The sequence below is a fragment of the Rhineura floridana genome, chromosome 15 (assembly GCF_030035675.1).
Source record: "Rhineura floridana isolate rRhiFlo1 chromosome 15, rRhiFlo1.hap2, whole genome shotgun sequence".
NCBI lineage: Eukaryota > Metazoa > Chordata > Lepidosauria > Squamata > Rhineuridae > Rhineura > Rhineura floridana.
Window position 1 is genome coordinate 4,755,585 of NC_084494.1, and position 22,979 is coordinate 4,778,563.

The following is a 22,979-nucleotide window of genomic DNA, read 5'->3' on the forward strand; positions in this document are numbered from 1 at the left end:
TTTGTTCAGACATTCCAGAAGGAGCAAGTTGACCCCCTTCAGCTCAAACTACAGCAAGTCAATGGGCTCGGGCAGGGACTCATCCAGAGTGCAGGGAAGAACTGTGACGTGCAGGGCTTGGAGCATGACATGGAAGGCATCAATGCCCGTTGGAACACCCTCAACAAAAAGGTGAGCTGCTGCCGCATGCGCACAATGAAGATCGCTGTCAGCGAAGTCTAGGCCACCTAGCGCTTGACGTGGAGGATAGCCCTTTCCACACACAGTGTTTTCAAGTATTTTTCCACTCCCATCTATAAAAGAAAGTAATGGAGTGCACTTAGGGACACTGTTGGGGTGGGAGCTAATCCCCCCCCCCACCGGGTGGGTCTCTCTGCTATTGTGAATTGTGCTTGCTTCTCTCTGCATAACCTCGTTCTGAATTCTGTGCCCTGGTCACCCTGGAGAGTGACGAAATATTGGGAAGTTGCTTCTGCGTAGAACAGATAGATCACAATATATAATTTATTATGCTTTCTGCTGTAACTTAAGCAACAAGACAGAGGTCCATGTCCCACAGAGCCTCCAGTATCAATTTTGATAGGGGAGATTTATTTATTTTTATTTATTGTCATTATTTTACCCCGCCCTTTTTCCAAAACTGGAACTCACGGCGGCTTCCAGATGAAAGAAACACATATAATTAAAAACATACAAAAGTCTAGATTAAAATCGAATTAAACTATTTACAGTATTAAAACCATTCATACATACAGTTAAAATAATTAATACTCAGTTGGGAAATGGGAGAGGAGAGCAGCCCCTTCACTTACAGCTGGGAATGGGGAGGAATGGGGAGGCCAGGCTAACAAGGCCTAAGTCAAGCAGATGGTATCTGGGTTCAAACCCTAGTTTAGCTTGAAACTGCTTTTGTTCCTGTCTGTAAAAATGTGAATAATGCCCTTCCTCGAAGGATGATTGTGAAGATGAAGTGAGCCTGAGAAGCAGTTTTTGCAAATGGCAGACTAGTAAATGCTGCTTGGTCCTGTGAGTCACAGAGCACCAGGAGCAGAAACTACACAGACTTAACCAAGATTAAGCAATAAGATTAAAACAGCATAAACCAAAACCACAGACTTCAGTTACAACTAAGATAAAATGAATCCAGCACTGGGAGCAAAGAAACTTTGATAAAGGGTAATTTCGGCCACCAGGTGATAAGTCCAGCATTGGTAGAAAACAAACTTGCTCATCAAGGGCTAGTCCAAGTTTGTTGTAATGCTTGTGGAGGACTATACACTTGGCGTCCCTTGCAAATGTAATAAAAATGGGAGTGTGTGTGATTGACTGTGTGTTCTGGCAAAATGTAGGTGGCCCAGAGGATTGCACAGCTGCAGGAGGCCCTGTTGCATTGTGGGAAGTTCCAGGATGCCTTGGAACCTTTGCTCAGCTGGCTGGCAGACACCGAGGAGCTCATCTCCAATCAGAAGCCACCGTCTGCTGAATACAAAGTGGTGAAGGCTCAGATTCAGGAGCAAAAGGTGAGGAGAAGCATGCTGAAGAAGGGCCCCCCCGAGTCCCCCATGGTCTCTCTCAGCCCTGGGTGCTCTGCTCCACCAGCAACTCCAAGCAGCTGATGGTTGGCAAGGAAGGTTTCACCTGCTTTCCTTTTGCCAAATGGCATGTTCTCTCTCTCTCTCTCTCTCTCTCTCTCTCTCTCTCTCTCTCTCTCTCTCTCTCTCTCTCTCTCTCTCTCTCTCTCCCTCTTCCTCTCCCTCCCTCTCCCTCTCCTTCCCACCTCTTCCTTGTTGAAGGGGAAGGAAGGGGGCTGACAGTAGGTGAGCTTTGCATAATGGAGTGGGGCAGAGAGGTCATAATGGGAGAAGGCAATGGGGATGGTACAGAAGGCAGACACCTAACTTTCAGTGAGGAGAGAGCTCCCACTAGGAGTGGCTTAAAAATCAGCCTTTGTTTGCAGGCAGAGACTTTAGGGGCATAAATGTGGTAAGTTTCAGTGGTGAGGACTAGAAACTTGAAGTTGATGATGGAGAGTAAAAGGGGAGGTAGTGTAAGGAGAGAGAAGATACAGTATTATGGTGGGAGGGAAACATGAGTTTAGCAGAGGGAGATCTAATTTTTCAGTAGTTGGGGTGTTGCCCTTTTGGAGGCAGAAGGGGAATTCATGACATAGTGAGAACATTCTTACTTTGCAATGCTTTGCTCCAAAGCTGCTCCAACGTCTCCTGGATGACCGGAAAGCTACTGTTGAGATGATCCAAGCAGAGGGTGGGAGAATCGCGCAGTCTGCTGAACCAGCAGACAGAGAGAAGATAGTTGCCCAACTGGACAGTCTTGGAAGCCACTGGGCAGGACTTCTCAGCAAAGCTGCAGCCAGGTAAGCTACAAGGCGGCCCATAAGATGTAAGCTTGTCTGTGGTAATTTAGCACTGAAACAAGAGAAATCAATCTTTGCTTTGCATACTTCCTTCCATTGTGAGAATTGTCTGTTTATTCCCACGCTCTGTTTCCTGTTCTTCAATGATTTACTGATCCTTAAGAGAATCTGTCCTTTTACCCTTTGGCTGCTAAGTTTATTCAGGAGCATTTGACAAGGAGCATTGTCAACATTTTTTAAGGAAGTTCAGGTATATAATGTTTGCCAGATTATACCTTTCAACAATCTTACTGGCACTCTCAAAGAACACCAAAAGCTTGATGACTCAGGGTTTGCCTTTGCAAAACCTTTGCTGATTCTTTCTCAGCAAGATTAGTTCTTGTATATGTTTAATACTTCTGTCTTTAATAATGAGGAGGAAGGGTAGGATAAAAAAAGGTTTTCCCCAATTTTTCTGGGGGTGATGTAGGGCTAACTGGCCTGTAATTTCCTGGCTGTCCCCCGACCTCATTTCTTTGTGGGATCACTTCTTAAAAATTGGTGGTAGCTATTTTCTGATCCCCTAATAAGACAGCTAGTTATTATTATTATTATTATTATTTATTAAATTTATATACTGCCGGACTAGCAATAGCTCTCTGGGCGGTGAACATAAAACAGCATAAAAATACAATAAATAACAAAACAATACTAAAATACAAGCAACAATCCAACACAATAAACATTTTTAAAATTAAATCAGTGTAACTTAAAATGCTTCAGAGAATAGGAAGGTTTTGACCTGGCGCCGAAAAGAGAGCAGAGTCGGCGCCAGGCGTACTTCCTCAGGGAGACTGTTCCATAGTTCGGGGGCCACCACTGAGAAGGCCCTAGATCTTGTCATCACCCTCCGGGCCTCCCTGTGAGTTGGAACCCGGAGGAGGGCCTTCGTAGCAGAACGTAGTGCACGGGCCGGTTCATATCGGAAGAGGCGTTCCGCAAGGTATCGTGGTCCCGCACCGTATAAGGCTTTATAGGTTAATACCAACACTTTGAATCTAGCCCGGAAACATATTGGCAACCAGTGCAAGCTGGCCAGAACAGGTGTTATATGCTCGGACCGCTTGGTCCTTGTCAGCAATCTGGCCGCCGCATTTTGCACTAGTTGTAGCTTCCGAACTGTCTTCAAAGGTAGCCCTATGTAAAGCGCATTACAGTAATCCAAATGTGAGGTTACCAGAGCATGTACCACTGATGTGAGGTCCTCTTTACTCAAATAGGGACGTAGCTGGGCTACCAACCGAAGTTGGTAAAACACATTCCTAACCACCGAGGCTACTTGAGCCTCAAGTGAGAGGGAAGAGTCTAAAAAGACTCCCAGACTACGAACCCGGTCCTTTAGGGGGAGTGTAACCCCGTCCAGGACAGGGTATATATCCACCATCCGATGAGAGAACCCGTCCACCAACAGCATCTCAGTCTTGTCTGGATTGAGCTTCAGTTTGTTAACTCTCATCCAGTCCATTGTCGAGGCCAGGCAACGGTTCAGCAAATCGACAGCCTCACCTGAAGAAGATGAAAAGGAGAAGTAGAGCTGTGTGTCATCAGCATACTGATGACAACGCACTCCAAAACTCCTGATGACCTCTCCCAACGGCTTCATGTAGATATTAAAAAGCAGGGGGGACAAAACTGACCCCTGCGGGACCCCATATTGGAGAGCCCGCGGTGTCGAGCAATGTTCCCCAAGCACTACCTTCTGGAGACGACCCGCCAAGTAGGAGCGGAACCACTGCCAAGCAGTACCTCCAACTCCCAACTCCGCGAGCCTCTCCAGAAGGATACCATGGTCGATGGTATCAAAAGCCGCTGAGAGATCAAGGAGAATCAACAGAGTTACACTCCCTCTGTCTCTTTCCCGACATAGGTCATCGTACAGGGCGACCAAGGCTGTCTCAGTGCCAAAACCGGGCCTAAAACCCGATTGAAATGGATCTAGATAATCAGTTTCATCCAATAGCGCCTGGAGCTGGCCAGCAACCACCCGTTCCAAGACCTTGCCCAGGAATGGAACATTCGCCACTGGCCTGTAGCTGTTAAAATTGTCTGGGTCCAAGGAAGGCTTTTTCAGGAGTGGTCTCACCACTGCCTCTTTCAGACAGCCCGGGACCACTCCCTCTCGTAAAGAGGCATTTATCACTTCCTTGGCCCAGCTTTAGACTTTCCTCTTCCCCCAGGCATTTTAGCATGCGTTCTTTAATTTTTTTTTTAATTGTGTTTTTAAATGGTTTTTGTGTTTTAAAATTTTGTATATTTGTTTTTATTGTTTTAATTGCTGTAAACCTCCCAGAGAGCTTCGGCTATGGGGCAATAGATAGATAGATAGATAGATAGATAGATAGATAGATAGATAGATAGATAGATAGATAGATAGATAGATAGATAGATAGATAGATAGATAGATAGATAGTGACAAGTTTCATAGTTTTTATCAGGAGAACCATAATTTCATTTTTGAGTTCTTAAAGTACTCCATGCAGACCTGGTGGCTTCTTAATTTTTAATTGGTCAATTAGCCCTGGAACGCCAGCTTTTTACCTTAATTTTACACAGTGCAAAGACATCCTCCTCCAAAACCGTATTCAGGTGTGTGTATCTTCTACAGTGAAGCCCAATGCAAAGAATTAATCTGGCTTCTCTCATATCCTCTCTTTGCAAATCTTTCACTCCCTTGTTGGCTAATGAACCAACCACTTCCTCAGCTTGTTTCCTGTTTCTGGCTTATTTAAAAGAAGATTGCTGGTGATGGTCTTTATATTTTTGGCAATACAGTATGCTTCTCAAGGCCCCAGGTCTGATCCCTTGCATGTCTAGTTAAAGAGTCGTAATATCAGAGGTGGAGTAAGTCACAGCTGCAAAAAAGACTGATACAAGGCCATGTTTTAGGTATCATGAATCCTAACTTCAGACAAGGTAGATGGAATAACGAGCCTGGAGGCTCTAGCCATCCTTGGTCACACTGGTCGGAGGCCATATGCTTCTGCCTACTAGTTGCTGGAAACTGCAGGAAGGGAGGGGGCCCTTGCGCTCAGGTTCTGCTTGCGAGTTGGTTGCTGTGAGAAAAGGATGCTGGACTAGATGGGCCACTGGCCTGAGTCATCCAACTCTTCTTATGTTCTTATGGTGCCCTCCAGATGTTTTGAACTCAACTCTCATTGGCCCCAGCTAGCTTACTGGTTGGGGCTGATGGGAGCTGTAGTAAAAAAAAAAAAAGAAAGAATCTAGAGGGCACCAGGTTGGGGAAGGTTTCTCTAGCCAATCCTGGAGGTTTCTTAGAAAGTTTTCTATGACAACAGCGGCGTACCTGGGGTAAAAGCAGCTCTTGGTTATTCAGCTGCTTAACTTTCACAGGATGAATTGGTGTTTAATTCATTCTGTTTTATCACAGGAATGCAAAGGTGCCTCACCTTCCTCTTCTCCACTCCCCTACCTCAAGTGTCGCTGATGGATTTGTTGTCTTTCCATAGGCAAAATCAACTGGAGGAGATCCTGGTTTTGGCCAAGCAGTTCCACGAGACATCAGAGCCCATATCTGACTGGCTGTCAGTGACAGAAAAAAAACTGGCCAACTCTGAGCCGATTGGGACTCAGACCGCCAAAATTCAGCAGCAGATTACCCGGCATAAGGTTGGTGGATGGTTGCCAAGCAGTTGGAAAAAGGGGGGCACAAGGGGGGAGCACTGTACAATAGACACCTGACATCGTGAAACGTAGGTACCTCCTGATTTGTATTGAGCCTGAGGATATGGAGGATAAGGCTGTATCCTGCCTCCGCTGTTAAAGGCAGCGTGCCTCTGAATGCCAGCTGCTGGGAATCACAAGTGGGGAGAGGGGGGGTTGGCTCAGGTCCTTCTTGTGGTCTTCCCGTTAAGGCACTTGGGTGGACACTGTCAGAACAGGATGCTGGGCCAGATGGGCCATTAGCCTGATCCAGCAGCCAGGCTGTTCTTACGCTCTTAATTTTAATAAATTGCAGCATAGTGTTGTCCAAATGACTAAATCCTAGAATCCTGCATTTGGTATAATCATATGCAACTCTGTTCAGAATAAGCGCCACTGTGTTTCATGGGACCAACTCCCAGGTAATTTTGTGTACGATTGCAGCCTCAGAATGTTTGATCATTTCAGTGATGTCACAACAGCTCAGCCAGTATCAAAGAGTAAGCTTTGTAGATGCTAATCAGAGGTCTCTGGGTCCTTGCTCTTTGGAAGGGGGATGTGTGAGAGCCCCCACCTTTTCTAATTCAGTAACTTTCAACTTCTGGCCAAGAAAACAGCAGCGTCAGATATAACTTCTGTTCATGAGCTTACCTGGCCTCCAGAGCAGAATGACACAATGCTCCATCTCTCCGTTCTTTTTATTGAAAACATTTATTTGATATATGTTATTGCCCTTATGTGGGTGGATATTTCATCTTTGAGTTTGCATATAATTCATCAACCATGTTTATTTCTCAATTTTGATTTTGATTTCTTTTCCCCCCTTTGCATTTATTTCATTGTCAATCATACGTTTGTTTCCTTGTTTTGTGTTCTCTCTCAATTTTTTTTTAAACCATACCCCGGATTTCCAGGCGCTTGAGGAAGAGATAGAGAGTCATGGCTCAGCTGTGACGCGGGCGGTCACCCTTGGACAGTCCCTGGCCTCCCTGAGCTGCTGTGCCGAGCAGGCCTTGCTGGCTGACAAGCTTGACCTGCTTGAGTCCCGCTACGCCGAGATTTGTGACCGGTGTGGCCGGAAGGCTGCCCTTCTTGACCAGGCCTTGTCCAACGCCCGGCTCTTTGGGGAGGACGAGGTGGAGGTGCTCAACTGGCTGGCTGAGGTCGAGGACAAGCTCAGCTCAGTCTCCGTCAAGGATTACAAGCGGGATGTCCTGCAGAGGCACCATGCCGACCAGCTGGTACTGACTACTTTTTCCCATCTATCCTCCTCATTATAATTATTATTATTTGCTTTTGCTTTTTTTTCCTGTTCCTTTGTATCTTTTTATTTTGATTTTAACCAAATGGTAAGAATAACAGACAAAACAAGACACCCCACACATTATCTCGGTGGACTTTGCAACCGCCTTGTAGATGAGCAGCCTCTCTTTGCAGATGAGGAGCACTGTTGCGTTGGTGCTCATAGGGGTGTCTGAACTGGAGGCTTCGAGTTTGAACTCTTGGCTGCGGTGTTTCTGTGTGGAATCCTCATCAGCAGCATGGGAGGTGGAGCCTGTTGGGACGGAGGGGCTGAGTGTTACAGGCGACCCCTGAGGTCTCTGTGTGCTTCTGCAAACAAACACATGCCAATCACAGGACCATAACCCAGTGGTAAAGCACATGCCTTGCGGGCAGAAGGGCCTGGGTTCAATCCTGGGCATCTCTGGTTCAGAAAAGGTCAGGCGGTAGGAAAACATCTCTGCCCAAGCCCCTGGAGAACTGCTACCAGCCACACAGCCTGGGGTGGTATAAGGCTAGCTTTCCACACACCCCTGTCTGCAAGTGATGAGCAGGATTTTTTGCCCTATTAAACCAGTCAGCCTCAGTGCAGGGGTAGCCAGTAACTTGTGTGGGCCAGACCTACCCCGATGCCCCCACTTTCTGGAATGAGGGGCAGCTTTTCTGCCTCCCCACTGTGTCCACAATTTTTGCCTCTTAGAATTATATGGGCAGTGTTCTGGAATTTATATCTCTGCTATCTATTCTCAGCTCTGTGGTCTGGCAGAATTTCCTTTTGGTGGCGATTATCCTTAAAGGAGGAAACTAAACCACCTCCATATTCTCTACAGTTCCTGTAAAAAATTAATCTGGAGTAAAATAAAATGCAAGCAAAGAACTTGCCTTCCAGGCACTAAAATTTGGAGCCTGATGCATTCACCCCTTTCTAAGATGTCCCTACACACACACACACATGCAAGTGGTGAGCAGTTCTCGGAAGAGGGCCAGTAAATAAGCTCCCCCAGCTTGTGTTCCTGCTGAAAGCCCCCTTTTATGTGCTTCTTTTAAATGGGGGGGGCAGCCTGTGGCCCACTTTGGCTACTTTCATGCAGAGCTACAACGGGGGGGTGGGAAGGAAAGAGAGAGAAAGGGGATGTCAGAGAGGGGGTGGCCTACTCACTACGAGCATGTAGGCCCCAATAGATTTCCCTGAGTGAATGCGACACAAAAAATGTTCATCATCATTAGCTTATTGTGGTGAGGCCAGAAATAAACCATACCAGTACACCAAAATCTTAAATATAGAACAAAATACAAAAACAAAGTGCAACAACGTAGTAACAGCAGCTCAGTTATGTAAATAACAGCTAACCTCAGGTAAGCCCCTGGATATGATCCTCCCAGCTTCAGGTGATTAATTGCCTTCTTATTTTCACTGCCACCAAAAGAAATTAGCCCGCTATCCATGACACCCATGGGATTTTCTCTCCCAGCAAACACTGAACCTAGAATTGAGCTGACCTTCCTAGTAGTTTGGCCAGTAAAAGGCTCATTGTTTGCGGAGAAGCTCCAGCAGAGGAACTGCATGACGGAAGGACATGTTCCGCAGGTTCTGTTTCCTGATTGTTGTTACCAGGGCATGCTTTCAGGGAGAGAGGAACACCAGCATATCTACCCCAAAGCATTTGAGATGGGAAGCACATTAAATCTGGCCCAGAGTAAAAGCTCCGCAATATTTAGCTACATGCAGATGCCCATACCTACTTCAAATGCATTGTAAGAGTAACAGGTCCTCTCAGCCGCTGCCTCCCAGAGGGTTGACTTGCTGGGGGAATTCTGGTTCCCTAACAGCAGAATTCAAGGTGGTGCCTTATCATGAACAACAAAATGTGCATCTAACAGCCTCTCGCTCCCACTGCCAATGGCTGCATCTCACAGTGGCAAGATATATTCCTCTGGGGCCATGGATAGCTTGCACTAGGCCCCCCACACACAACCACCCCCCAATTGGTGTTCTTTCAGTGCCCCCTCCCCCAAAAAGAATGATAACAAAACCTTGTCCTCGTAGGATCTAGAAGGCTGCCACCCTCTGCTTGAATCAGCCTTCCCCAACCTAGTGCTCCTCAGATGTTTTGGACTACCATTCCCATCAGCTCCAACATCATACTGCTGTGCTGCTGTCTGGGGCTGACGGGATTTATAGTCCAAAATGTCTGGCAGGATCCAGTTACGGAAGGCTGGTGGACAGTTTTGAGCATTCCTAGCTTAATTCAGCTCTTCAGCACTGAGAAAGTGGCCAATCTAGCACTCTCCTCTCTCTGGTAAAAGAAGCAGGGGCTGTGACTGCATGGCCTTCCTTGGGCACGGCTGCTTCTGTGTCCTCATCCCAAGGATACAGGGGCCTCCTGCATGGAAGGGAGTGACACACATCTCAAGTGCCACCTTTACTCTGTCAGTGTGCTGATGAAGTTGGTGCCTTAGTGGGAATCTTGCTTTGGTCGAAGCAAAGCAAAGTTTGGTCGAACCTCTCCAGGGGTACTCGCCTTTGACAGGGTGTTTTTTTCCTGCCTAGGCCTTAAATGATGAGATTGTGAACCGCAAGAAGAATGTAGACCAGGCCATTAAGAATGGACAGGCCCTTCTGAAACAAACCACAGGTAAGGCTAGCAGGTGTGCTTGACTCCCACACCTTTCCTTCCATTCTCCAGCCACTTAGCTGTCCTGCTCAGAGTGCGAATCACATGAGGCGGAGTCGAGGATGGAATTAATTCTAGTTTTATTAGGGTAATTGAAACATCAAAGGCAGCACGTTTCATAGACTTGCTATGCTAACTCACTTCTATCCCTAACTAAGCTACCTAAGCATACTCTGCAGCCTGTGAAGGAAGTTGACTCAGCACCCAGGTCAGGGGGGGGGGGAGCGGTGCCTTAAGTAGGAAAGGTATTCGCCTGTAACCTCTGACTCCTTCAAAGACCCTCCCTCTGGCCGAGGCGCTTCTCGTGGCGTCTCGTACGGGGCGAAAGGGGGCGTGTCTCCGCCGGCTCATCTGACAATACAGGCTCAATAGGTGCCGGCTCGGCTTCAGGGGGCGGGAATGTGTTTGAAGTTTCAGGAGGGGAGCTCAGGGGGGTTGGAGTTGGCACGTGCGCCAGGACATCCTCCAATGGCTCTGTTGAGGCGGCTGGAGGTGGCGCGAAGTCTTCCTTGGCGGGAGAACTGTCCGTGGGAACTGGCACAGAGTCAACCACACCCCCTCCCCCATGGTCCTCAAAAGTGTCAACATCCTCTGATTCTTCCCCTTGCTCTAGCTGAGGGAGCTGAAGCTCATCTAGCCCCCTTCCTTGATCCCACTGAGGAAACTGGGGCTCGACATTAGCAAAGGTTGACCCCTCTGTGCCAGTTGACACAGAATTTGGGCAACGTTTCCTGCTCTGGCCCCATCCCATTTCCATTTTGTTTTAGTTTTTTGAAGGACGGGTTTGGACAAGCAGGGGAGTTGAGAGGAGGTGCTTGAACTCCAAAGTATAAAAACTCCGGCTGCTTTTTGTGTAAGAAGACTTTCCCTGAAGGGGGCTCCAGGCATTTTATGCAATATTAAGTGTAGAAATGGGTTGTTTTTAATTTACTGAGTCTGTAATCTTCTGTTGCTTATCTTATTTTATCCCACTTTTGGTTTACAAGTTTGCAGAGAAATAAAACAAAACAAAAGACTCTGAATGGTAATGAATAGGGCTTGTTGCAGCTAAACTCTTGGGGCCTTCCTGCAGGGGAAGAAGTGCTGCTTATCCAGGAGAAACTTGACGGCATCAAGACCCGCTATTCAGACATCACCACTGCCAGCTCCAAGGCTCTCCGCACGCTCGAGCAGGCCCGGCAGCTGGCCACCAAGTTCCAGTCCACGCATGAGGAGCTGACGGGCTGGATGAGTCAGGTGGAAGAGGAGGTGACGTCCGGTGGAGAGCATTCTCCTGTCGGGGAGCAGATCCCTCAGTTTCAGCAGAGGCAGAAGGTAAAGAGCCATTCCGCACTAAAGGAGTGTGGTAACAGAGTGTGTTAAATATCACTCCCAAAGTCAACAGATAGGTGCTACCTTTTGTTATGCCCAACCAAAAACTCACAAAAATGTAGCAAGCTTTTGAGTTCTCCAGGACTCTTCATCAGGATGCAGCCATTTGCTTCTTTACCTGAGAAGCCTTGGTATGTAACCCATTATCTGTAGCACTTGGGAGGTATTTATTCCACCTGCAATCTTCATCTTTGAATGTGTCTACAGGAGTTAAACCTCATGACTACAACACCTAACCTATTTTTTGTACTTCCCAGTTGTTTTTTATTTTCCTCACCCCCTGCTTTGTGTAACTTCCTGCCTGATGAAGAGTTCTAGAGAACTTGATAGCTTGGCACATTTTTGTGACTGTTTGGTTGGTCCCAATAAAGGTGTTGCCCAGTTGTGGATTCCAGCATTTTTTATGGCTACCTTCACTTTTTATTTTCGGTAGTGAAGTAACTGCAAGTTAAAGCAGTTGTTTTAAAGCTCTGGTCTGTGGTCTGGTGCCAGAAAGCTTCCTTCGCCTTCTTCTGCTGGAAAAGGTGGGAGGTTGGTGTTCTCCCTTTCTTCCTGCCACAAACAGAACCCCAAGTACCACCTGGGAAATGTTGTCCTCTTCCCACAGCAGCAAATGGAGACCCTTCTTTTCTGCTATCAAATGAGGAGTGCAGTGTCCTTCTTCCTCTGGGAGCAAATGAATTGCAGCAGTTCATTCTCCCCCTTTTACAAGCAGAGTCTGGGTCATGCAACATCAAGTGGCTCTGAGCCTGTCTTTGGCCATTCAGAAATGCCCCTCTTGTACAACCCATGGGGTAAGCGGATCTCACAGTCACAGAGGACTGGAGCTTTTTTCTTTTCCAGGAACTAAAGAAGGAGGTGATGGAACACAGGCTTATTCTGGACACTGTGAATGAAGTGAGTCGTGCCCTCCTGGAGCTGGTGCCCTGGCGTGCACGTGAAGGGCTGGATAAGCTCGTCTCCGACACTAATGAGCGATACAAGCTGATCAGTGACACTATCAAGCAAAGGGTGGAAGAAATAGATGCTGCTATACAGAGGTCCCAGCAGGTACGAGTTTCAGAGTTTGATTTTTTTCATCAGCCTCATGTCTTCTCTTGTAAGAACTTTGTGTGGAAAGGGCATGGTGCAGAAATGGAGAGCATGGATTTATAATTCAAAAAGAATATAGGTCCTGGACCCCCACAGATGATATGAGACTTTGCTAGCGATCGGCTATAATCCAGACTAGTACAGCATGCCAGAAGCACGAAACAAGAACTAAAAATATGTGCACAGCCAATAACTTCAGCACACGATTGCTCCCACAAGCTTCACATCAACTGATTAAACATATAGCATGCATATTATCAAAAGATCAAACATTTTAAAAATGGGCCAGTTTTCTAGCCTGTCTAGGTATTTTCTAGACTGTCTTCTGTTCTTCAGATGGAGTAATGTTAGTAAGGCCAAGGTTTGTTTGCAAGCTGTGTTTGCGTATACTGCTTTGCTCCAGATCTCTCCTTTCCTTGTTTCCACCATGCTGGACAGTTCTGTGTGGAGTTATGCTGCTCTTCCTACAATGCTTGTGCAGCCCCATGGCTGCCCCACAGTAACAGTAACAGCTCTGACATGCAAGAGCAAATGCCAGTTTCCCTCTCCGCTTCTGTTTTGCTGACTCTGAATTCTCTTCTTCCCATTGATAGTACGAGCAAGCAGCTGACTCAGAGCTTGCCTGGGTTGCTGAGACAAAGCGGAAGCTGATGGCACTTGCCCCAACTCGCCTGGAACAAGACCAAACAACAGCACAGCTACAGGTCCAAAAGGTACACAGTGAGAAAAAGGTGCCCCACATGTCTGGGTTTCAAACTTGCAGGATAGAGCAGAGCAGGGCTGCCTGCTTTTAATTAACTGCCTTGATTAGCAAGGAGAACAAAAACTGTCTGAAACTGAGCTGGAGGGCAAAGTGGAGCTTTTGATTGTGGCATTGGAAGGATAGAGGGTGGTCCCAAGTGCTGGGGAGTTGTTAGATAAGTTGGATGTTTCCAGAATAGAAGGGCACAGAAGCAGAAGTATTCGCTAGACCTGATCAGATCTATTGATGCCTTGACTCACAATAGGCTAAAGTCATCATAGTTAAAACAACGAGTTGGTTTTCATGGTAAGACGTATTCAGAGGTGGTTTATCATTGCCTTCCTCTAAGCCTACGGTACCCAGTATTTCCAGGCTGTCTCCCATTCCAAGTACTAACCAGGCCTGACCTTGCTTAGCTTCCGAGATCAGATGTGTTCAGGGTAGTATGGCCGTAGGCTCATTACTATCTTAAGGCCTGTTAATTTCAATGGGTCTAAAACATGACTAGTTTAGTCTAGAACTAACTCAATGGTTTAGATCTCTACACAGATAAGGATGACAGCAGGCATCACAACCCTGGATAGTTTGGAACAAAATCCCAGCCATCTCAGTTGTGAGGCATGGTGGGCAAGGGAGTTGAATGAGGATGTTTCTTTGGGAGGGGCTGCCTCTGGACTCCAGCTAGCTTGAACAGATGTAGGGTCTGGACAATATTACAGCTGCTTCTGCTGTTGTTATTTTAACCTGGCTGTTTTCTTGATCTGTTTTTACCAGCCTGTTTTATAAATTTGTCTTATTTGTTAGTTGTCTAACTAGTGTGGAAAGGTGGGGTATAAATTTAAGCCTGCCTTCCCCATCCAGGTGCCCTACAGATGTTTTTGGACAAGAGCTCCCATCAGCCTCAGCCAGCACACCCAATGGACAGGGATGATGGGACTTGTAGTCCAACAACATCCGGAGGGCACCTGGATGGGGAAGGCTAGTTCAAATACTGCTAGATGGTGAGAGCTAGACAGGCTTGAACCAATGACCTGGATAAGTGAATTGGTGCGGGCAAGATGGCTACAATCTGGTCAAGAATGATGTTGCAGTGTGAATGCAGAGCACTTGCTCCAACACTCATCACACTTTCCTTTTCTAGAAATAATCTTGCTTGCTGTTGTCCATGTTCAACCTTTCAGGCTTTCTCCATTGACATCATCCGACACAAAGATTCTGTGGATGAGCTGCTCAACCAGAGGAACGAGATCTTTGGGACCTGTGGAGAAGAACAGAAAGCCATGCTGCAGGTAAATCTATGGTACAGACTTCACCAACTTGGTGCCCCCCAGATGTTTTGGACTACAACTCCCAGCAGCCAACAGTGCATCCACAGGGCGCCAGCTTGGCAAAGGCTGCTGTAGTAAAATACAAGAAAGGTCCACAGGGAGAGTCTAAGTCAGAGGCTGGTCAAATTGAACTGGTGCATGTTTTCAGTAGTCCTGTCCCTGGGCTGACCAGGTTTGTTGTTGGTGCTTAACCCAGAGAAGTTACTGCAAGTTGTACCATGTATACCCAGGTAGGTGGAAATCTCTAGTTACAACAAAGCAGGAGGCAACTTGATCTAGTGGTTAGTATATTGGGCTAGACCCTGGGAGACTCGGCCAAGAAAGCTTAGTGGGTGACCTTGGGCCACTCATTGTCTTTGAGCCTAACCTACCTCACAGGGTTGTTGTGAGGATAAATGGGAGGTGGAGAGCCATGTATACCATCTTCAGTTCCTAGACTGGAAAGGTGGGATGTAAAAGTAATAAATAAATAGAAGAGTACAATTGACCGTCTCTTCCATGCACCCATTGTATTATTTGAACCAGACAGCTGTCTGGTTGGACCATTCACCCTCCTAAAGAATATTATATCCAAAAACATAGTACCAAGTGATGCATGCTTGCTTGGTGGTGGCAACAGCTGTTTAAATGGTCCAAGGCAAAAAAATCAAACCCAGACTGGAACATAATTCATCCATATGAGAAAATGAATGCAGAATGGGGTACATTCACTGGTCTGGTTGTGAAAACAAGCATTTGGCAGCTTCCTGGCAGATCTCTTAACACTTGTGCCGGCCCTTGAACTTTACGCTCTGGTCTTCCTACAGGAGAAGACAGAGTGTCTTCTGAAGCAGTACGATGATGTCAGCCACCTCAATTCGGAGCGCTATGCCCGCTTGGAGCGTGCCCAGGTCTTAGTCAACCAGTTCTGGGAGACCTACGAAGAGCTCAGTCCTTGGCTTGAAGAGACACAGGTGCTGATTGGACAGTTGCCCCCTCCAGCAGTCGACCACGAGCACCTCAAGCTGCAACAAGAAGACATGAGGGTAAGAAGTGTGTGTGTGAAGCATGGGTGTCTGGACGGGTGGTAGCGCTGCCCCCCGATGAACTATAATCTCCAGATCCCCGGCTTTCATTTTTTCAAAAAAAGCAAGCTTCTCTCATGGATGACAGGGGTCTCCAAGTGGGTATTGTAGCTCCCCCTACAGCTCAGAGACAGGAAATGCTTTAGCAGACGTTTAAGCTCCTCCCCTCCTGCTGAGGCTCAATTTTAGTTTCCTGTCAGCTCGGAGAACATCTTGTCTGGTTCCTCTATTCTCCTCACTGAGATTGTATTTTTTTTGTGTGTACCTTTCTGGTATATTTTATGGTTTTTCTCCTCCTCTGTCCTCCCATTATGTTACTGAGTGCCTTCCGGGAAAATTCTTCCTCTTTTCAAGCCCTTGGCATCTGAGTGTCTTACCTGTCAGTTTGTCTGTTCTTTCTTCAAAGCACTTTGGTTGTTTTTTTTCCCTACTACCATTTTCTTTCCTTTAAAAAAAAAAAAGTCTGTTAGTTTATTTGTTAAACTTTCCTTCTGTCACACTGCCTAACGGTCTTTCTCTCAATGCTGTCTAACGGTGTTTCAGCTATGATCAGTTCTGCCTTTTCTGATCAGCTGTCTCTTTGTCTGAGCTTATTTTCTCAGACGGAACTGCTATTTCGTAGTGGAGAAACACAGCGTTAAGACAGCATTCCAAGAGAAAGCAAGCTAAAAAATTTGAGCAGTACTCGGCCGGTGACGTGTTCAGATCCCACTCCTTGCAACTTCCCGCCATTTTGAATAGAAACCTGCCTCCGATTACTAATGACCCTGAGGAGGGCACTTCATCCAGCTCTGGCAGTAGACGTGACCCTGGTATGGAAGTATTCCCACGTAGGGAGGCCACGGAGGTGGTCCCTTCGCCTGAGGGGTTGCGGGAAACAGCGGCAGTAGCTGCAAGCGGAGAGGCAGCTCCAGGCTCTAGGAGGCCGGCAGCGGCAACGGGTGCCATTTTTGGTAGTGGGGTGAGGACGTCTGCCATTTTGGATGCTGGAATGAGAGATCCCACCATTGTGGATGCTGGAATGAGAGCACCCGCCATTTTGGAGGCTGAAAGCAGGGCACCTGCCATTTTGGATCAGGGCAAAGCTGTAAGACCTGCAATTTCAGTGCAAAGGGGTGATACAGCCCCCGCCACTTTACAGGGCAGCGGACTGCTACCACCCGATTACTCACAGCGTGCCCAAAGTGCTGCACCTGGCGTTTCTGCTCTGCCACTGGCACGGCAAATGCAATATTCTGTACTGCCCGCAGCCTCATGCGTGAGCGCCCTGCCGTTAGCACAGCAAATGCATTATTCTGAGCCGCCTTATCTAACTCATATTGACGCTACATGTCTTGAGCCACTGTCTTCAAATGAAGAGGGCGCAGGGGTTTCACTGCAAGTCCAGTAGAGCCAAATGGAGCAGCAGTATGTGGCGGGGGCAGATGGGTTGCATAATTTTAGCCTCCTCCCTTCTGTCTCAGAGCGACAGCATGTGTCAGGAATTCTGCTGCAACAGCATCCGCCCCAAGTGCTGTGGCCTGACCTGTTTTCACCCGCAGTTCTCCAACATTTAAGGGAGGCTATGATGGGAGCTTCGGCTAATGAATTATCTGCGGGAGGGGCCCCAATGCGTATGTTACCTCCTCCACAGGACACTACAAATTTAGATCCCCCTCTCTTAAAAAGACACTCAAGGGGGCAGCAGCAGGATAGTTTGCTTTCCCCGAGTCATTTTGCAGTTGCCAGGGGGCACTCCTCAGCTTTAGGCTCCAGACACCGACCATCTCATGACTTTAACTCACAGCGTGAGGCTGAGGGAGATACGGTGCTAGATGAGGGAGAGTGGAGTGATGGTTCCGGCATGGATGAGGTAGTGTCAACTAGAGTATTTTGGATGTGTATTTCCCTCCCTTATCTGCTAAAGTGATAGCTGCTGTGGATTTATCTCCTGTGCAGCAGCAACAGCAGCAGGAGCTGGTCTTTCAAAGTGCTCTGGTATTACCAGTCCTTAAGACATCAGGCAGGTGCATTCCGTTACCTGCTCCATTCAAGGCTGTAATGAAATGAGAGTGGGATTCTCCGCTGCAGTGTAGGAAGGGTATTCACATAGCCAATAAGTTTTATGTCCTAGATACAGATGTCATGGAGCAGCGCCAGACCCCGGCAGTGGATGGCCCCATCTCTGCCCTGCTTTCCCGTGCGCTTCTGCCACATGATGGAGACCCACAACTGAAAGATCCAAATGAGCGCAGGTCAGATACTGCCCTTAAATGTTTGGATGACGCTAATGCCCTCTCAATTTGGGCTTCTGTAGCAGCTTTGGTTTTCGCAAGGGCGTCACTACTGTGGATTGAAGACCTGTTAGATAACGCGGATCAAGATCCGGCTAGGGTAAGAAAATCTTTGCTGAAAGTTTCCAGGTCCCTGTCATTCATAGTGGATGCGACCATGGATTCTGTCCAGTTCTCCCGCAGAGCTATGGCAGCAGCAACAGTCACTTGCAGACGGTTGAACCACTGGGAGGTGGACGTGTCATTGTGTGCAAATCTAGCTTCTATTCCTTTCTCTGGAGCTAAGCTGTTTGGGGAAGCAGCGCTGAAGGACATTCTGGTGGAGACAAAGGACAAGAAAGAAGATGATGCCATTTATTTATTACATTTATATACTGCCCCATAGCCAAAGCTCTCTGGACTGTTTACAGCCATATCCCAGAGACGGGAAGATAGACGTTCATTCAGACGTCCTTTCTCTTTGCCTCAGGTGATTCACTCCTTTCACAGTTCCAGGCTTGTGGGTCGAGGAAGAGACTTCAGAAGCAGCCGTTTCTTCTGGAACAGATCTCAATTTCAGCAACGGTCTCAACAAGCGACTGTTCCCAGGGGTTCTTACTCTCAAGGAAGGCAGGGACACCAGAACCAAATATATTTCTGACTCTGTACAGCTTCCAACGGTAGGGGGAAGACACAGCCATTTTTCCCACCGCTGGCAGGGGACCACTCAGGACAAGTGGGTACTTAATATCGTCAACAACAGATACAGAATAGAGCTGTCAGAGTATTCACCTGCCATGTTCCTTCCTTCTCCCGTGTCCGGTTCTGCAGTGAAGCAACAAGCAGTTTCCAGCAAGATTCGTCATCTGCTAGACATCTCTGCAGTAGAGGAAGTTCCTTCCAATGAGTCTTTCACTGGGCTTTACTCAGTCTTCTTCTTGGTGGCGAAGAAAGATGGAACATGGCATGGTACTCAACCTCAGATATCTCAACCGTTTTGTTACCCAGCGGAAGTTCAGGATGGAGACACTAACGTCCATCAAGGAGGCTCTTCAGCCCCAAGATTTCCTAGCATCAATAGACTTGAAGGAAACATACCTTCATATTCCAGTTCTTCCAGCACACCGGCGTCTGCTATGTTTTTATTACAATGGAGACCATTACCAGTTCAAAGCCTTACCTTTCGGTCTGGCGTCAGCTCCAAGAGTCTTCACCAAAGTCATAGCAGTGTTGGTGGCCAGTCTTCGGATGCAGGGTCTGCACATATATCCTTATCTGGACGATCTCCTGTTTTGGTCCAAGTTCCTTCATCAGGTGCAGGAGGACATCCAGATCACGTTGGCGCATCTAAAAGACCATGGCTTCTTGGTGAACATTTTGAAGAGCCAGTTCATTCCTTCACTACAGTTGCAACACTTGGGGGCATGGCTGGACACTGTTTGTCAGTCCATCTCTCTCTCACCAGAGAGTGTTCACAAAATCAAAGCCATGGCGACGTTGTTGGCTTGCGTGACGTCAGATGTCATTAAATTGGCAAAATTGTTGGGCATGATTGCCTATGCCATAGGAATTACTCCTTGGGCTGCAATGGCTGCTCCTCCAGTACCAAAGCAACATTGCACTCTGCAGGCACCGCTCTGTACTGATCCCCCGGACGTGTTAGGACTTCTCTGTTTTGGTGGACATCAGAGACGTATCTGCGGAGGGTCATCCCTCTGTACGATCCACCTCTCTCACTCATCACCACTGATGCGAGTCTCAAAGGTTGGGGAACTCACTGCCAGGGCCGATATGTCCAGGGCACGTGGTCACAGAGAGAGTCGCATCTGGCTCTTCGGCAGTTTTACCACTCCCTCAGGTTTCCAGATGTTCTGATTCACACCAACAACACTACAACCCAGGCCCACTTGAACAAACAAGGGGGCACTTGGTCACTGGCACTGCACAGGGAAACAATGGTCATGCTCTTCTGGGCGGAGCAGCACCTTTCCTCAATCAGAGCGGAGTATATCCAGGGTCAATTGAATGTGACAGCTGACTGGCTGAGTCAACAGCACCTGTTCCCGGGAGGTGCGCTCTTAACAGAGAGGTTTTCAATTCTCTTCAGACAACGTTTGGGACGTTCAGCATAGACCTGTTTGCCTCAGAGGAAAATCACCAGAAGTGACGTTTTTACTCTCACTACCAGTCTCACGGGGTGGAACAATTGGATGCCCTAGCAGTTCCTTGGCCGAAGGGCCTGCACTATGCCTTTCCTCCGACACCACTCCTATCCAGTGATCAAGAAAATTCAGTTAGAGAGGGCCAGGGTGGTGTTAGTAGCCCCCTATTGGCCACAACGTCCATGGTTTCCAGACATCATTCAGTTGGCCCTATCACCACCACTTCATCTTCCGTCACACCCAGACCTGCTCCAGCAGGGTCCTCTGATTCATCCAGATCCCCAGTGGCTTCAACTAACCACCTGGAAATTGAGCGCCTGCAACTGTTGAACTCTGGCATTCTGGCAGCGGCAGTAACGACCATCCTAGCTGCAAGGCGCCCATCGACCATTCAAAGTTATCAGGCAACATGGGCGGCGTTCTGTTCTTGGTGCAATAAAAAAGGAGTCGTTCCCATATTGGCTGGAGTATCTGACGTTCTGTTGTTTCTGCAAGAAGGTCTTCAGAAGGGCATACATCCTAACATGTTGAAGAAGCAGGTGTCAGCTTTATCATCCGTCTTACAAGACAAGGTGTCTGATTCTCTAGCGATGCATCCATGGTTGAAGCGCTTTCTCAGGGGAGTATTAGTCCACCAGTTGTTCATCGCTTTCCCACCTGGAGTTTGCATACAGTTCTGTCTGTCCTACAGAGACCTCCCTTTGAGCCATTAAGTTGTGTTCCTTTGAGAGTTATGTCGCTTAAAACAGCTTTCTTGGTTGCCATTGCATCGGCACGCAGGGTGTCAGAATTCCACACGTTATCCATTCAAAAGTACCTATGTTGCTTTTATAAAGACAGAGTGGTCCTACGTATGAATCCAGCCTTCATTCCTAAGGTGAACACGTTGTTTCATAGACAACAGCAGTTGATCTTGCCTTTATTCTGTCCTCACCCTTCTCACCCCAAGGAGAAGGCATGGCACTCCTTAGACGTTAGGCATGCATTAAAGGTATATATTAGCAGAACCAAGTCTTTCAGACAATCGGAATCACTATTTGCTTCTTTCCATCCAGCCTCTATGGGAAAACAAGTGTTTTCCGCAACACTGGCACGCTAGATTAAGGCTTGCATCTCACTAGCCTAAGTGGCACTACACCTGCCATATCCTTTACATGTCACAGCATGCTCTACCAGGTCTGCTGCAACTTCGGCAGCTTTTTCCACGAATGCTCCATTAGCAGATATCTGCCGAGCAGCAGCATGGTCCACTCCTAACACTTTTACCAAACACCACAAAATTGATTTGTATCCCTCGGCGGAGGCTTCATTTGGCCACAGGGTTCTACAACAAGTCCTGCTGGCGTCTGTCCCACCCTAGGGCTGCAGCTTTAGTACGTCCCACTTGGAGACCTCTGTCATCCATGAGAGAAGGGACAGTTTGTCCTTACCGTAAACTGCATTTCTTCATGGATGACAAGAGGTCTCCAAGGCCTACCCTTGCAGAGTTGCCTCTGGTGAAGGGGACGAAGACAATGAGTGCCATGACTTTTCTGTCTCATTTGTTGTTGGTCAATAGACCATGTTACCGATACACTTAGTTACTATCAAGTTTGGATGCTTTTTCCTATGTTTTCATGTCTGAATTTAAACTGAGGCTGAATCCGAAGCTTTCCAAGAAATTAAACTGAGCCTCAGCAGGAGGGGAAGAGCTCAAACGTCTGCTGAAGCCTTTCCTGTCTCTGAGCTGTAGGGAGAGCTACACTTGGAGACCTCTTGTCATCCATGAAGAAATATGGTTTACAGTAAGGCCAAACTGTCCCTTCTAGCATTTGTAGAACCTGAGATATAAGGCAAAAAGTGCAGGCACTAGTCTTCTCTTTTTTGCGTGTGAGAAACTAGACTGCTCCCCCTTTCGGTGTTTTTGCCCCTCTCCCCCAAAAAATTGCTGCAGAAACCCATAGTGTGACGGGCTGGCCTGAATGTTTGTGGCTTTAAAATTGTGGGCCCCTTTAGTGGTGTGGTTGTGTGAAAGAGTGCAAGCCTCAAGTAAAGGGAACATGAAAATTCTTGCTTCAGGGGAGTTGAGCTACGCCAGTGGACTGGAAGTGTATTCCATGGGCCCTTCTTTGGGGGGGGGGGTTTACAAGTTGGCATTAGCAAGCTAAGGGCAGTTAGTGAGCAGAATGTTTGGAAATTGGCACCAATCACCTGGAGTAGCAAGGGGGTTGTGGGATGGAGGTTTGCAAAAGGGGTGAGAAAAGAGGATTAGTGATGGGTTTGGAAGGTGAGGGTCTTGTATCCCAAATCCCTGAGAGAATTTTGGCAAGACAGCAACATTTGCCCCTGCATCCCTCTTTGGACCCCCTCCTCCCAGCCAGTAAAGAGAACGTTATGATGCCCTCATATTATTGCTTAAAAAGGTGTACGTGATTGCTGAATCATTTAGAGATAAGAGATCTGTGCAATGGAAATCATGAACCTACTATGTTTCCAGACTTTCTTTCAATTTTGCTTGGATCTGATGCCCTCCAGATGTTTTGGCGTACAGCATGCGCTGCCTGGGACTGATGGGAGTTGTATCCCAAAATGGCCATGCTGGCTCGGATCAATGAGAAAAGGAAAGGAAATGGACTACCTTCAAGTCGATCCCAACTTATGGCGACCCTATGAATAGGGTTTTCATGGTAAACAGCAGAGCTTGGAAAAGTTACTTTTTTGTACTACAACTCCCATCAGCCCAATCCAGTGGCCATGCTGGCTGGGGTTGATGGGAGTTGTAGTTCAAAAAAAGTAACTTTTCCAAGCTCTGGAGAGGTTTACCATTGCCTTCCTCTGAGGCTGAGAGGCAGTGACTGGCCCACGGTCACCCTGTGAGCTTCATGGCTGTGTGGGGATTCGAACCCTGGTCTCCCGGGTCATAGTCCAACACCTTAACCACTATGCCACACTGGCTCTCA

General features: G+C 47.5%; 1 protein-coding gene across 18 annotated transcripts in view; it reads left to right on the plus strand.

The window, feature by feature from the left end:
* MACF1 (microtubule actin crosslinking factor 1) overlaps positions 1-22,979 on the plus strand; it is a 383,383-nt gene that overhangs the window by 314,941 nt on the left and 45,463 nt on the right. For all 18 annotated transcript variants that reach the window (XM_061597825.1, XM_061597831.1, XM_061597827.1 and 15 more), the window contains 11 exons: positions 10-171; positions 1,350-1,520; positions 2,208-2,374; positions 5,881-6,040; positions 6,988-7,314; positions 9,906-9,990; positions 11,102-11,343; positions 12,244-12,450; positions 13,086-13,205; positions 14,416-14,523; positions 15,369-15,587. In XM_061597825.1, the coding sequence (XP_061453809.1) occupies positions 10-171; positions 1,350-1,520; positions 2,208-2,374; positions 5,881-6,040; positions 6,988-7,314; positions 9,906-9,990; positions 11,102-11,343; positions 12,244-12,450; positions 13,086-13,205; positions 14,416-14,523; positions 15,369-15,587 (1,968 nt within the window). The remainder of the gene's footprint in view (positions 1-9; positions 172-1,349; positions 1,521-2,207; positions 2,375-5,880; positions 6,041-6,987; positions 7,315-9,905; positions 9,991-11,101; positions 11,344-12,243; positions 12,451-13,085; positions 13,206-14,415; positions 14,524-15,368; positions 15,588-22,979) is intronic.